This window comes from Salvelinus sp. IW2-2015, linkage group LG1 (assembly GCF_002910315.2).
Source record: "Salvelinus sp. IW2-2015 linkage group LG1, ASM291031v2, whole genome shotgun sequence".
Taxonomy (NCBI): domain Eukaryota; kingdom Metazoa; phylum Chordata; class Actinopteri; order Salmoniformes; family Salmonidae; genus Salvelinus; species Salvelinus sp. IW2-2015.
Window position 1 is genome coordinate 16,948,988 of NC_036838.1, and position 15,467 is coordinate 16,964,454.

Here is a 15,467-nt window from a genome sequence, read left to right on the forward strand (position 1 = left end):
ATGCAAATTCCAGTTGTAARCTACTCTGATGCTGTTAGACTTTTCTACGTCTCTCTGAAATTGTATTGCTGTTGAATCTACACATTGCAGAGTAAAATCTTACTTATGAAAGTGTATCTTCATCGAATAAATAATTTTGTAAACCATGTGAGGAGCTGTCAAAATAGGCTTAGGCCTATTCATTTTCGTTTCTTTCCTTTTCGATCAACTACAGCTCAATTTTCTTATACAATTTATTGTGGGGATTCTTTGAGCCTATACCACTGGACTAATCTAATCCCGTCCCATATACACATCACATTTATTGTTTAGACTATCGTAAACGTGTGTAGGGTTGATAGATTCATATATATATCCTGAAATTGTCGCAATTTGAAAGCCAAATGCCAGAGGATAAGAATAGCCTATAGCGAAATACCTGTCAACTAAACTACTTACTTAGGCCTACTACAACACATTATTGACGCATTCCAATTTTTGTTCAATGAACAGTTGAAGGCTAACAAAAATGCATGGCCTGGTTTTCCTTTAAAGTTTCATTAAAATTGATGGTGAATCACAATACAATTTTTCATACAACGACTAATCATATGCCTATATTGTTTGTATTTATTTTTGCACAATTGCGTTGAAAGAAAATATTTTTCTCTTGACTGTCAATGTATAAGCTATGTACTGTGAAAATGTTATGTGAATGAAATCATGAGAATAAATGCATGGTCACCCTATTTGATTCAGTTTAATCCATCTTTGAGGACTACATGAAGAAGATGGTTATATGTAAAATGCCTAATAATTAAGAAGAAAATACAAGATTCCTTTTTTTCTTCTTTTTTTTTACAAGGGCATGGGATTTTGTAAGAATGAGAATTGAAGCTCAGAGTATGTAGACAGGCCTATAGGGAATAGGCTACATCAAATTGAAACGTTGAGGGGGTTTCCTCATAGTCTTTCATCGAAAGAGTAGGCCTACACACATACTGTATTTCATTAATTTACTTGCATGAGAAACAGAATTCCCCAATGCGACTTTTCCAGTGGTCATATCATAAATTAGTATAATCTAGTTATCCGCAGAGTAGAGTTCCACTACTCTAAGTAGAATCTAAGGCAAAGTTACAACTCTGCTGCCATCTTGTGACAGGAATTATTAAAGCCTTKACACCTTCGTGTGACTTAAATTACACATTTGCTCTTTTGGGTTCATTTACACTTTCATGGTCGTGTACTAAAAGTAGGCTACTATAATTGAAACCCAAATATACCTTAAATCCTATAAACCCACCCTTAAACCTGAAAAACACCTGCAGTGTCATGAAAAGGTGAGGTATAGTAGTTACAATAAATACAGTAAAAAAAGCAGTAGTTTGGCGATACACCGAAAATAAAAATTGAAAGGGACAACAAAAAAATCCCGTATTGAGTCGACCTAATGCACATTCACTTGTACACACTACTATAATATGTTGTTCAATATAAAAATAATGCATTTTTTAAGTAAAAGGACTTCTTTATTTTGACATTGTTTGGGTTTAACAAACATAAGCGGGAAARAAATACATCAAAGGTAACTATTTAAATAAAAATGAAATATGCACATGTGAATAAAACAATCTTTTTTTCCCTCCCATCTATATTTTGACAGGTGGTGGGTGACAAGCTATTTGGAGGAAACATTAAAATTGAGTATAGACATAAGTAATGAGCTTATGGAAAGCATGTTTTGAATGAACACTACAAAAACTCACTATTCCACATCCTATACAAAAAAAGATAAACTAGGCCCTTGTGATATAATTTCAAAACATGCATGTCATATTGCATAGCAAACCATAATGACTTGCCAAATCTACATCATCCATAGATATAATACAGCCATTCCTAGAAAAAGGAGCATTAATAGTGCATACTATAGGCTATTGATTCATTAGCCTGAGCCAAGAATAGCTATAAGAAAAATGTCAAATTCCTTAAGACTTTACTTGAAGGATACTGACATAGGCTTCATAACCCACATATTACACATTCATAAGCAGTAGCAAGTTGATATTGCCTTTGTCACAGAAATTTGAACTTTCAACTTGCGGTTGTTGACATAAGCAGTTATGAAATGCTCACGTGCTTCTTATGAATGTATTAAGTATGGGTTATGAATGTGTTATGAATAACCTTTTATAGATACCCTTCAAATACACAACCTGGTTGTGTGTTGCCTCCCATGACCACTTGGTGGTGATGGTAATTTGGGAGGTGAAGTCATTTAGAAATGGTAGGGGGTATGGGTGACCCAGTTGGACATCTGGTCTTTGGTGCGTTTGGCTGAACTGTGGCTGGTGAAGAGAGATTTGTAGGTCTCCGACTTCTCTTCCATGGTCTGGATGGACCTCTTGCTTCCGGTTGCCGCTGAGGGTGTAACCACCTTGGTGCTGGAAGAAGCAGGGGGTTCAGGGACTGCTAGCGGGAGAAGACAAAATTACCATTAATTGTGTAGGATAAAATAAAATATCATTTTTTGGTGCCAAATGGAAATTGGTCATGTGCCAATTTCTCAATCATCTCAACCCCCCCAAATACACACACACACTTTAAGGGTTTAGTGCCTTCCTCAATATTACAATGACAGTTATAACATTAGAAACATCATGCTGCTGAGTTATGAACTGTAAGGAGAGGTTATAGTGTCTGAAAGGCAATACCTAGCGTTAGTGCAATTGCTAACTAGAATTAGCGCAATGACTGGCAGTCTATAGTAACTGGTAGCATGCTAGTACATACCATAGACTTCCAGTCATTGAGTTAATGCTAGTTAGCATTGGCTGGTGAAACTACCTCTAAGTTCCTTCCTGCAGAGACATATAAATGGTATCCATGAGCTCATCTGACTCTGGGGAAGTAGATAAAGGGCCTCAAAATCCTCAAGTATCTCTTTAATGTGTTTGTATCCCTCCCTAGTAAAATAAACCACAAATACCTGGCTGGCTGTTGTCTCCACCATTTTGTGTTGAAGTTTGGCCCTCTGAAGAAACAGTTTCAGTGGACTCTGGATTTTCTATATAGGAACAAAAGAGATGAATGGTAACAAGAAATACATAGAACGTTTCAACAAACATCTATAACACACTGGCATTTTGGGGAGAAAAACAGAATGTTTCCGAAACATTTCATGAAGCTCCTGTCTGTGTCTGAAAAGAGAGGTACAATCTTTGACAATAGTGTGAATATGATGAATACATTGAACATTATGTATGTTCCAAAAGCTAATCAAAGTAGGCTGGAGTGGGTGTTTAACCATTACAAAAAAAAAATTGACCTGACGAACATCTATCTACCTCAGATCAAGACATTTTCTCATTGAAGCTATAGGTTAGCTTGAGAGCAAAATTTAAGTGACAATGCCCGATAAGCCGGTGTTTGGAGGGTGGTAACTTGTGGAACGGACATTGGCTGGAATGCGGTTTTAACCAATAACCGGTTTTAACCGGTTTTAACCAATAAGTAGTCAGGATTATTCCCATCCATTGCATAAAGGCTTACATGGACCTTCTGTTTCTAACCACTATGTGCCAACACTATGTGCTCAAAGCGCATTCCAGCTGATGTCTATTCCACAAGTTACCATGCCCATTTACACTGTTCCAGCCATGCAATTTATAAACTTGATGTCCACTATAAAAATAATCTAGACATTATCTTATTTCTTTTAGACTAACATTTCGTTGTCAACAGCAGAGATTTGCATAAACCTTGCTGTCTGTCTCTCCGAACATTTGCAACATTGTTTCAATATTAAAATTAGAACGCCAGCTGTCCCATAGTAATGAGTCGGGATAAGACAGACAGGCAGCTTTTCTCAGCCAGTTGAAATCATGAATCAGTATCATTTTTATGGATATATACAAAGACATTTTAATTGAAAACAGGTCACACAAAACGAAGTGCAGCTAGTTTGCGGTCTTTCCAGCTCCAGTTTGAAATTGTGTTAGCTGTGTTGTTGGCTAGCTTCTCTGAACAACAGTGTCCTTAAGAAAGAGCATATTTTGTGCGCAGGGGGGAAAATCGCACATCGTTAGCTCATTGTTATGGATGTACAGCGCAGTCGGAAAGTATTCAGACCCCTTGACTGTTTCCACATTTTGTTTGATTAAATAATTGTTTTTCCTCATCAATCTACACTTAATACCCCATAATGACAAAGCCAAAACCGGTTTAGAAATTATAGCACATTTCTTAAAAAACAAAAATACCTTATTTACATAAGTATTCAGACCCTTTGCTATAAGACTCGAATTGAGCTCAGGTGCATCCTGTTTCCAATGATCATCTTTGATGTTTCTACAACTTCATTGGAGTCCACCTGTGGTAAATTCAATTGATTGGGCATGATTTTGAAAAGGCACACACCTGTCTATATAAGGTCCCACAGTTGAAAGTGCATGTCAGCACAAAAACCAAGCCATGAGGTTGAAGGAATTGTCCGTAGAGCTCCGAGACAGGATTGTGTCGAAGCACAGATCTGGGGAAGGGTACCAACACATTTCTGCAGCATTGAATGTCCCCAAGAACACAATGGCCTCCATCATTCTTAAACGGAACAGGTTTGGAACCACCAAGGTTTGGAACCACCACCAATCCTTGATGAAAACCTGCTCCAGAGCGCTCAGAACCCCAGACTGGAGCGAAGGTTCACCTYCCAACAGGACAACAACCCTTAGCACACAGCCAAGACAGCGCAGGAGTTATTTTTTTATTTATTTAACCAGGTAGGCTAGTTGAGAACAAGTTCTCATTTGCAACTGCGACCTGGCCAAGATAAAGCAAAGCAGTTCGACACATACAACAGAGTTACACATGGAATAAACAAACATACAATCAATAATACAGTAGAAAAGTCTATATACAGCATGTGCAAATGAGGTAGGATAAGGGAGGTAAAGGCAATAAATAGGCCACGGTGGCGAAGTAATTACAATTAAACACTGGAATGGTAGAATGTGCAGAAGATGAATGTGCAAGTAGAGATACTGGGGTGCAAAGGAGCAAAATAAATAAATACAGTATGGGTATGAGGTAGATTGGATGGGCTATTTACAGATTGGCTATGTACAGGTGCAGTGATCTGTGAGCTGCTCTGACAGCTGGTGTTTAAAGCTAGTGAGGGAGGTGAGAGTCTCCAGCTTCAGTGATTTTTGCAGTTCGTTCCAGTCATTGGCCACAGAGAACTGGAAGGAGAGGCGGACAAAGGAAGAATTGGCTTTGGGGGGGGGGGACCAGTGAGATATACCTGTTGGAGCGCATGCTACGGGTGGGTGCTGCTATGGTGACCAGTGAGCTGAGGTAAGGCGGCGCTTTACCTAGCAGAGACTTGTAGATGACCTGGAGCCAGTGGGTTTGGCGACGAGTATGAAGCGAGGGCCAGCCAACGAGAGCGTACAGGTCGCAGTGGTGGGTAGTATATGGGGCTTTGGTGACAAATCGGATGGCACTGTGATAGACTGCATCCAATTTGTTGAGTAGAATGTTGGAGGCTATTTTGTAAATGACATTGCCGAAGTCGAGGATCGGTAGGATGGTCAGTTTTACGAGGGTATGTTTGGCAGCATGAGTGAAGGATGCTTTGTTGCGAAATAGGAAGCCGATTCTAGATTAAATTTTAGTTTGGAGATGTTTTATATGAGTCTGGAAGGAGAGTTTACAGTCTAACCAGACACCTAGGTATTTGTAGTTGTCCACACATTCTAAGTCTGAACCGTCCAGAGTAGTGATGCTGGACGGGCGGGCAGGTGCGGGCAGCGATCGGTTGAAGAGCATGCATTTAGTTTTACTTGCATTTAAGAGCAGTTGGAGGCCACGGAAGGAGTGTTGTATGGCATTGAAGCTTGTCAAGAGGTTAGTTAACCCAGTGTCCAAAGGGCCAGAGATAAACAGAATGGTGTCGTCTGCGTAGAGGTGGATCAAAGAATCACCAGCAGCAAGAGCGACATCATTGATATATACAGAGAAAAGAGTCGGCCCGAGAATTGAACCCTGTGGCACCCCCATAGAGACTGCCAATGGTCCGTACAACAGGCCCTCCGATTTGACACACAGAACTATCTGAGAAGTAGTTGGTGGATCAGGCGAGGCAATCATTTGAGAAACCAAGGCTGTTGATTCTGCCAAAAAGAATGTTGTGATTGACAGAGTCGAAAGCCTTAGCCAGGTCGATGAATACGGCTGCACAGTAATGTCTCTTATCGATGGCGGTTATGATATCGTTTAGGACCTTGAGCGTGGCTGAGGTGCACCCATGACCAGCTCTGAAACCAGATTGCATAGCGGAGAAGGTACGGTGGGATTCGAAATGGTTGGGAATCTGTTTGTTAACTTGGCTTTCGAAGACCTTAGTAAGGCAGGGTAGAATACGGGTCTAGAGTGTCTCCCCCTTTGAAGAGGGGGATGACCGCCACAGCTATCCAATCTATGGGAATCTCAGACGATACGAACAATTGCCAGATATTTTTAGAAAGAGAGGGCCCAGATTGTCTAGCCCGGCTGATTTGTAGGGGACCAGATTTTGCAGCTCTTTCAGAACATTTGGGTTTGGGTGAAGGAGAAGTGGGGGTGGCTTGGGCGAATTTCTGTGGGGGGGTGGAGGGCTGTTGATTGGGGTAGGGGTAGCCAGGTGGAAAGCATGGCCAGCCGTAGAAAAATGCTTATTGAAATTCTCAATTATAGTGGATTTATCGGTGGTGACAGTGTTTCCTAGCCTCACTGCAGTGGGCAGCTGGGAGGTGGTGCTCTTATTCTCCATGGACTTTACAGTGTCCCAGAACTTATTTGAGTTTGTGCTACAGGACGCACATTTCTGGTTGAAAAAGCTAGCCTTAGCTTTCCTAACTGCCTGTGTATATTTGTTCCTAACTTCCCTGAAAAGTTGCATATCACGGGGGCTGTTCGATGCTAAATGCAGACGCCACAGGAGGTTTTGTGCTGGTCAGGGCAGTCAGGTCTGAGAGAACCAAGGGCTATATCTGTTCCTGGTTCTACATTTTTTGAACGAGGCATGCTATTTAAGATGGTGAGGAAGACACTTAAAGAATAAACAGGCATCCTCTACTGACAGGATGGGTCAATATCCTTCAGGATACCCGGCCAGGTCGATTAGAAAGGCCTGCTCGCTGAAGTGTTTAGTGAGCGTTTGACAGTGATGAGGGGTGGTCGTTGACCGTAGACCCATTACGGATGCAGCAATGAGGCAGCGATGGTTGAGATCTTGGTTAGGTGATATCTATGAGGGTGCCCGTGTTTACGGATTTGGGGTTGTACATGGTGGTTCATTGATCATTTGTGTGAGATATAGAGCATCAGCTTAGATTGAATGGCCGGGGTGTTAAGCATGTCACAGTTTAGGTCACCTAGCAGCACGAGCTCTGAAGATAGATGGGGGCAATCAATTCACATATGGTGTCCAGAGCACAGTGGGGCAGAGGGTGGTCTATAGCAAGCGGCAATGGTGAGAGACTTGTTTCTGGAAAGGTGGATTGTTAAAAGTAGAAGCCGAACTGCAGGCTCTCTCTGCAGTAGATTAAACACCTGCCCCCTTTGGCAGTTCTATCTTGTCGGAAAATGTTATAGTTAGGGATGGAAATTTCAGGTTTTTGGTGGTCTTCCTAAGCCAGGATTCAGGAACGGCATAGACATCCGGGTTGGCAGAGTGTGCTAAAGCAGTGAATAAAACAAACTTAGAGAGGAGGCTTCTAATGTTAACATGCATGACACCAAGGCTTTTACGTTTACAGAAGTAAACAAATGAGAGCACCTGGGGAGTAGGAGTGGAGCTAGGCACTGCAGGCCCTGGATTAACCTCCATCACCAGAGGAACAGAGGAGGAGTAGGATAAGGGTATGGCTAAAGGCTAATCAGGACTGGTCATCTAGTGCGTTCAGAGCAGAGTAAAAGGAACAGGTTTCTGGGCACGATAGAATAGATTCAAGGCATAATGTACAGACAGAGGTATGTGATTACATTGGAGGTAAAACTAAGCATTAAGTAATGATGAGAGAGATATTGTCTCTAGCGACGTTTAAACCAGGTGATGTCACCGCATATGTGGGAGGTGGAACTAAATGGTAGGTTAAGGCATAATGAGCAGGGCTAGAGGCTCTACAGTGAAATAAGACAATAATCACTAACCAGGACAGTAATGGACAAGGCATATTGATATTAAGGAGAGGCATGCGTAGCCGAGTGATCATAGGGGTCCAGTGAGTGGTTGGGCTGGCTGGAGACACGGCGATTCAGACAGCTAGCAGGCCATGGCTAGCAAGCTAGCAGAAGGGCCTTAGAGGGATGTCACGACGGAGGAAAGTCTGTTTTAGCCTCCGCGTGCGGTGACGTTGATAGACCAGTCGTGATGGATTAGTAGGGTTCCGAGTAGCAGTGGGTCCATGTCCAAATTGGCAAAATAGGTATAGTGGCCTGAGAAATTGGCCAATGGATCTATACAGCTAACAGTCCAATATGCTCTAGACAGCTAGTGGATGGGCAATCAGGGGACGTCGCTATGTAGAGGCCAGTTGAGTACCCCCTCGAGCAGATTGCGTCGTAGTCCAGTCGCGAAGGATCGGCGGGGTTCCGTGCCCCGTACCGGCAGTAGAAGGGGTCCGGGTATTGTAGCCCAGGAGTGGCTGATGGGCCTCTTTAGCTAGCCGGGAGAAAGGGCCTAGCATGGGCTAGCTACAGGCTAATTGGTGCTTGCTCCATGACCGACGTTAGCCAGCAGTCACTCGGATAGCAGCTGGCTAGCTGCGATGATCCAGATGAAAATATCCAGAGCTTGCGGTAGAAAATAGGTCCGGTATGCTCTGGTTTGAGTCGCGTTGTACAAACTGGCGAGAGCTTTCCGAGCTAATGGTTAGCTGATGACCGCTAGCAGTGATTAGCTGACTACTAGCTAGTAGCTAGTGAGCTGGCTAGCTTCTGTTGGGGGATTCCAGATTCGAGGTGAATAAAAATACGTTAGAGAAAAAAAAAGATCCTCACCACATTGGGTGAGGCGGGTTGCAGGAGAGTGTTTTGAAGTTGAGTTTTAGAAGAAAAAAAAAGATATGCGAAGAAAAATATATAAAAAAGGTATATACACACGGGACACGACGTCTGACTGCTACGCCATCTTGGATTTAAACAAGTGTGTGGCTTCGGGCCAAGTGTCTGAATGTCCTTGAGTGGCCCAGCCAGAAACCGGGCTTGAACATCTCTGTAGAGGCCTGAAAATAGCTGTGCAACGACCCTCCCCATCCAACCTGACAGAGCTTGAGCGGCTCTGCAGAGAAGACTGTAGGGAAACTCCCCAAATACAGGTGTGCAGCTTGTAGCGTCATACCCAAGAAGACTCGAGGCTGTAATCGCTGCCAAAGGTGCTTCAACAAAGTACTGAGTAAAGGGTCTGAATACTTATGTAAATGTTATTCCAGTTTGCAAATATTTCTAAATGCTTTGTCATTATGGGGGTATTGTGTATAGATTGATGAGGGGGAAAAAACAATTTAATCCATTTTAGAATAAGGCTGTAAGGTAACAAAATGTAGGAAAAGTCAAGGTGTCGAAGAACTTTCCGAATACACTGTATTTAAATAGATATCACTTCAAAACAGCTTAAACAAACGCAAATGCAGCTACTTTGCTGTTATTCTGGCTGCAATGTTTGACATTACTTTAAGTTAGCTGTAGTTGGCTAGCTAGCAAGCATGGGATAAGAATGTTGCCAGCCAGTATGGCATTGGAACATTTAGAACGAACAACTTGGTTGCGTCCATAGATGCAGAACAAAAAGACAATGACTGGGTTGCGTCTCTGGAACTCGAACCGATAGAACGAACGTCCAGCCGGTTTGGGTAGCAACCCTAGATTTGTGTCGGGACTATGTATTGTGGAAGGATTAAATAGTATGAAAAAAAAATCATCAAAATAACATTTATGAAAATATGTAAATCATTATTTGAATATGTTGGTAACCCGGTGTATGAAAGCGATAATGCCCTCGAAGCAGGTGTTTGGAGGATATATTGTCCTGTTTTGCCAGCACTCTACAATATATCCTCCAAACACCAGCTTCTCGGGCATTATCAAATAAATAACTAACCAATAAGGAACAAACCTATACACATACATACAGACTAAGCAATACAGAACGGCACCCTATTGCCTATATTGTGCTCTAATTTTGACCAGAGCTGTATGGGCCCTGGTCAAAATAAGTGCAATACATAGGCAATAGGGTGCCATTTGTAACATAACCCAAGTCAACATAATACAATGTAATGTGTTCTATCACACAACCAAAAGCAGCCAAAACAAATAAGAGCAATTGGTGTTTGAGCAACTAATAAGGTCAAGCTTTGCATGGTTACTTTGCTAGCTCATGTCATTGGCCGTTGTGGACAATATTTTCCATCACTATGTAGATCTCTGTCAGACATAACCTTAGATGACTGAAGATTGATGTGATTGGCATGTTATGCTTTTTTAAATGGTATTTACACCTGTGTTTCCCATAGATTTCAATTGAAATTGAGAAAACAATGTCAGGAGCGCTACACGGGTATCCCAAAAATGTTAATCAATTCCATTGAAAGTCCAAATTATTTTAAGTGGGTGGCAACTGAGCTAGGCGGGGGGCAATATCAATATAGAAAAGCAAAACGAATTAATTCTGCAAACTGGTTGCACCAATTTCTGCCTGTGTGTATATAAAACCAAAATATGATATTTGTCAAGAATCATTGTCACTTCCTACCTTTTGAATCAGATGGCTTGGCAACAGTCTCAGCAACTTTGTTCTTCTTTGATTTCTACAAAAAAAAAGATAAAAAAAGATAAATAGCTCGGTTTCCATCCAATCTGCATCAAACAATATGGACATTTTCCCACCAGAGACTTGTTTCCATCAAACTGACCTTTTGCGGATAAAAGGCTCTGCATGATGACAAAGTGCACATAAAAATAACTTTTGTTGCTAAATTCCCATGCACCGAATGAAAAATACAAGTTAAATGGGTTTCCATCGCATTTTCAACTCTACTGATGGTTTAGTCACAAAAACATGTTTAGAGAATGTGCCCACTCTGGTCTTGGCATATGCGCTCTAGCCAACAGCTCGCAGATACAGTGCTGGTAGGCTACCTACATTATGAGATTATTATGGATAAGAGTGATATTATTTGTATTTGTCAAACGGCAGTCAAGCATGGATCATAATGTCACCAGAATAAGACCCTGGATATTTATTATGGATAAGAGCGATATTATTTGTATTTGTCAAACTGCAGCCAAGCATGGATCATGTCACCAGAATAAGACCCTGGATATTTATTGGAAAGGAGCATCAAGCGCATCACCTTGCACATTCACCACCATGTGAAGTTAATGATAAAAATGTAAAAAAGTTATCTGTAGCCTAATAAACTGCACGCTTTCCCAAACCGTAGTGGGAGGACCACACAACATATCGCCACGTGACTCCAAGTTCACATTAATATGATTGKTATATCAATATTTGCGAATAAAGTCGTTTCCACCGCCATTTCTCGCACAATTCATTTTTACCGACACAAAAAGATTCCACCGTGTCGAACGAACGAATTGTCTGTTGGCATTTATACAATTGTACCGGCATTTCATGTTTCCATCAGCCCATTACTTTTTTTATGCATCATGTAATTAATCCGCATGAAATGGTTGGATGGAAACGTGGTTAATGTTACAGTAAATTCCAGGTAACTGACATTCAGGTAAGGGGAGAACCTTTACTTCCACTTACAGTAAGTACAATTTTCATTGACATCAATGCAGGTCTACATTTTTTATTAGAAAACTCTACGAATGTGTACCTTTGTTGCCTTGGCCTTGGCCCTCTTCTCCTCCATTTTCTCCCTCAGTTTATCCACCTCTTCCTTGGTCCCGTTGAGGACGACAAGGCTTTCGTCTTTGAACGGGTCGCCACACTGCAACCAAGAGAAGGTTTAGTTAAGCCCCAACATTCTTATACATTATTTTCATGACATATGTTATGCTTTTGAGTATCTTATTTGAATCCATTAGTTTAACATTACGGGGATGGTTTATGAAAGGAAAACACATGTAGGGATTCTAAACTCCCATACGGGTATGCCGTCTTGTATTTTATTCGCAATGTTCAATGCAAATATAGAACATATAAACATGTATTTTGTGTACTTTAGAGCCACAACAACAAGGACATGAAGCAAGAAGGTGATGGGGGGGAATAGTTACATATCGGGATATTATTTTTGACAATATACCGTATAGTATTATTTTGACAATATCGCAATATTATTTTTGCGCTAGTTGTCTGTACCTGCACCAAAACTTCTGTATTTTTCCTTCATAGCTTGTTCTCCATCTACTTTTTAAATAGGGAGCTTTTATTTCCATGACTGATCAAAACTAATTTTCTCATGGCTCTCTCTTGTCCCTCTGCAGCAGACATATAGTGAGCATTATATTTGGACCATGGAATCTCAAAATCACAGCACTGAATCGCAATACAAATAGCATTCTGAAAATCGCAATACATAATCGTATCGGCACCTAAATATCATGATAATATTGTATCGTGAGGTGACTGGCAATTCCCAGCCCTAGTAAATAATACTTTCCAAATCTCAATGGAACATAGTTACTTACAAATCACAAAACAATAAATAACCTAAGCCTAGTACTAAGATAGTGGTGGCCAAATATATTGGCACCCCTGTACCTTTCTTAAATAATTCCCCATTTCAGAACCATTTTTTAAATACAATGTTTGCCTAATTAAGCTAACTAAAACAAAATGGCACCCAGGAACTAATACATGAGAAGGAAACAAAAAAAAGTGCCTTTCTTGTACCCATTAAAGAGCTTCTTCTTTGGCCCACTCGAGTGGTGCCTTCCACTAACTGCTGTTTTCACATCTCGCCATAGGTTTGATGGAATTCAGATTTGGAGTCGTCGCTGGACACTCCAGAACAGTTCAGTGTTTACTCTTGAACTGTTCCTGGGTGCTTTTTGATGTGTGTTTGGGTTGTTGTCCTGCTGGAACACCCACAACCGTCAACATAGACCCATTTTTGGTTCTGCAATGTTGACAATCCAATAACGTGTGGAGACTAGGGCTGTGGTTTTCACAAAATTAGTTAATTAACATAATTAACATACATATTTAGCATCTCCTGGCTTCCACACCTCCTAAATCCATTATTTATTTTAGACAAGTCTAAAGAAGCATGAAGAAAATGTCATCTATTTCAGAAGAAAATAATAGCATACTTATGTAGCATGTCCTTATGTTAGGTCCTGATTTGGATATGCCAAATGGCTATGGGCTGCACTAGTTAATTTAGCAGACAAGATTTACTTATTATTCCGTGTGATTTTTTTATAGTATGAAGAATACAATTGAACAAAGCTGAATAAAATTTGTGCCTCGACACAATCCTGTCTCGGAGCGCTAAGGACAATTCCTTCGTCCTCATGGCTTGGTTTTTGCTCCGACATGCACTGTCAGCTGTGGGACCTTATATAGACAGGTGTGTGCCTTTCCAAATCATGTCCAATCAATTGCATTTGCAACAGGTGGAATCCAATCAAGTTTTAGAAACATCTCAAGGATGATCAATGGAAACAGGATGCAGCTAAACTCAATYTTGAGTAACATAGCAAAGGGTCTGAATATTTTGTAAATAAGGTATTCCTGTTTTTAATTTAACACATTCACAAACATGTCTAAGAACCTGTTTTTGCTTTGTCATTATGGGGTATACTTTCCAAATGCACTGTATGCGGTTTCACGCAGTGTGCACGCAAATAGTTGTAGAAAATAAATATGCAGTATGACTATCACACATTCGGTACTTGGTATTTTATTAGGATCCCCATTAGCTGTTGCAAAGGCAGCAGCTACTCTTCCTGGGGTCCACACAAAACATGAAACATAATACAGAACATCAAAAGACAAGCACAGCTCAAGGACAGAACTACATCGATGTATTTTAAAAAGGCACACCTAGCCTACATATCAATGCACACACACAAACTCACAAATCTAGGTCAAATAGGGGAGAGTCGTTGTGCCGCGAGGTGTTTATCTGTGTTTTGAAACCAGGTTTGCTGTTTATTTGAGCAATATGAGATGGAAGGAAGTTCCATGCAATAAGGACTATGTAATACGTACGGTTTCTTGAATTTGTTCTGGATTTGGGGACTGTGAAAAGACCCCTGGTGGTATGTCTGGTGGGATAAGTGTGTGTGTCAGAGCTGTGTGTAAGTTAACTATGCAAACAATTTGGGATTTTCAACACATTGATTCTTATATAAATAAGTGATGCAGTCAGTCTCTCCTCAACTCTAAGCCAAGAGAGACTGGCATGCATAGTATTTACATCAGCCCTCTGATTACAATTAAGAGCAAAACGTGCTGCTCTGTTCGGGGCAGCTGCAGCTTAACGAGGTCTTTCCTTGCAATAATCAAGATTAGACAAAATAATCAAGATTAGACAAAACTAGAGCCTACAGAATTTGCTTTTTGGAGGGTTATGTCAAAAAAGCAGAGCATCTCTTTATTACGCCTAGACCTCTCCCCATCTTCACAACCATTGAATCTATACGTTTTGACCATGACAGTTTACAATCTAAGGTAACTCCATGTAATCTAGTCTCCTCAACTTGTTCAACAGCCACACCATCCATTACCAGACCAGCTGAGGTTTAGCACTTAAGGAATGATTTGTACCAAATACAATGCTCTTAGTTTTAGAGATGTTCAGGACCAGTTATTACTGGCCACCCATTCCAAAACAGACTGCAACTCTTTGTTAACTTATTTGGGACTGGGGGCAGTATTGAGTAGCTTGGATGAATAAGGTGCCCAACTCATCGCCTATCGATTATACAGTGAGATATTGGTCAAATTGCACTTCCTAGGGCTTCCACTAGATGTCAACAGTCTTTAGAACCTTGTTTCAGGCTTCTACTGTGAAGGGGGAGAGAGAATGAGAGCCGTTTCAAACAGAGGTCTGGCAGAGTGCAATAAGCTCAGTCTCGCGCACACACGTGAGAGTTAGCTGCATTCCATTGCATTTCTAAAGACAAAGGAATTCTCCGGTTGAACATTATTGAAGATATGTTAAAAACATCCTAAAAATTGATTCTAACATCGTTTGACATGTTTCTACGAACTGTAAGGAACTTTTTGACTTTTCGTTTGGACCTAGTGCTCGTGCCACATGAATTTGGATTTCTGAACTAAACGCGCAAACAAAAGGAGGTATTTGGACATAAATTATGGACTTTATCGAACAAAACAAACATTTATTGTGGAACTGGGATACCTGGGAGTGCATTCTGATGCAGATCATCAAAGGTAAGTGAATATTTATATGCTATTTCTGACTTCTGTTGACTCCACAACATGGCGGGTACCTGTATGG

The 15,467-nt window shown here is 40.9% G+C and overlaps 1 protein-coding gene across 2 annotated transcripts in view; it reads right to left on the reverse strand.

The window, feature by feature from the left end:
- Nucleotides 1-1,489: 1,489 nt before the first annotated feature.
- The window catches only part of rtf2 (replication termination factor 2), a 35,790-nt gene continuing 21,812 nt past the window's right edge, over nt 1,490-15,467 (reverse strand). The window contains exons 6-9 of one of the 2 annotated variants that reach the window (XM_023984386.2): nt 11,868-11,981; nt 10,775-10,829; nt 2,972-3,049; nt 1,490-2,451 (exon numbers count right to left, since the gene is read on the reverse strand). In XM_023984386.2, the coding sequence (XP_023840154.1) occupies nt 2,261-2,451; nt 2,972-3,049; nt 10,775-10,829; nt 11,868-11,981 (438 nt within the window). In that variant the 3' untranslated portion in view covers nt 1,490-2,260. Of the gene's footprint in view, nt 2,455-2,971; nt 3,050-10,774; nt 10,830-11,867; nt 11,982-15,467 lie in introns of both variants that reach the window. The other variant, XM_023984376.2, reaches the window with a different exon arrangement.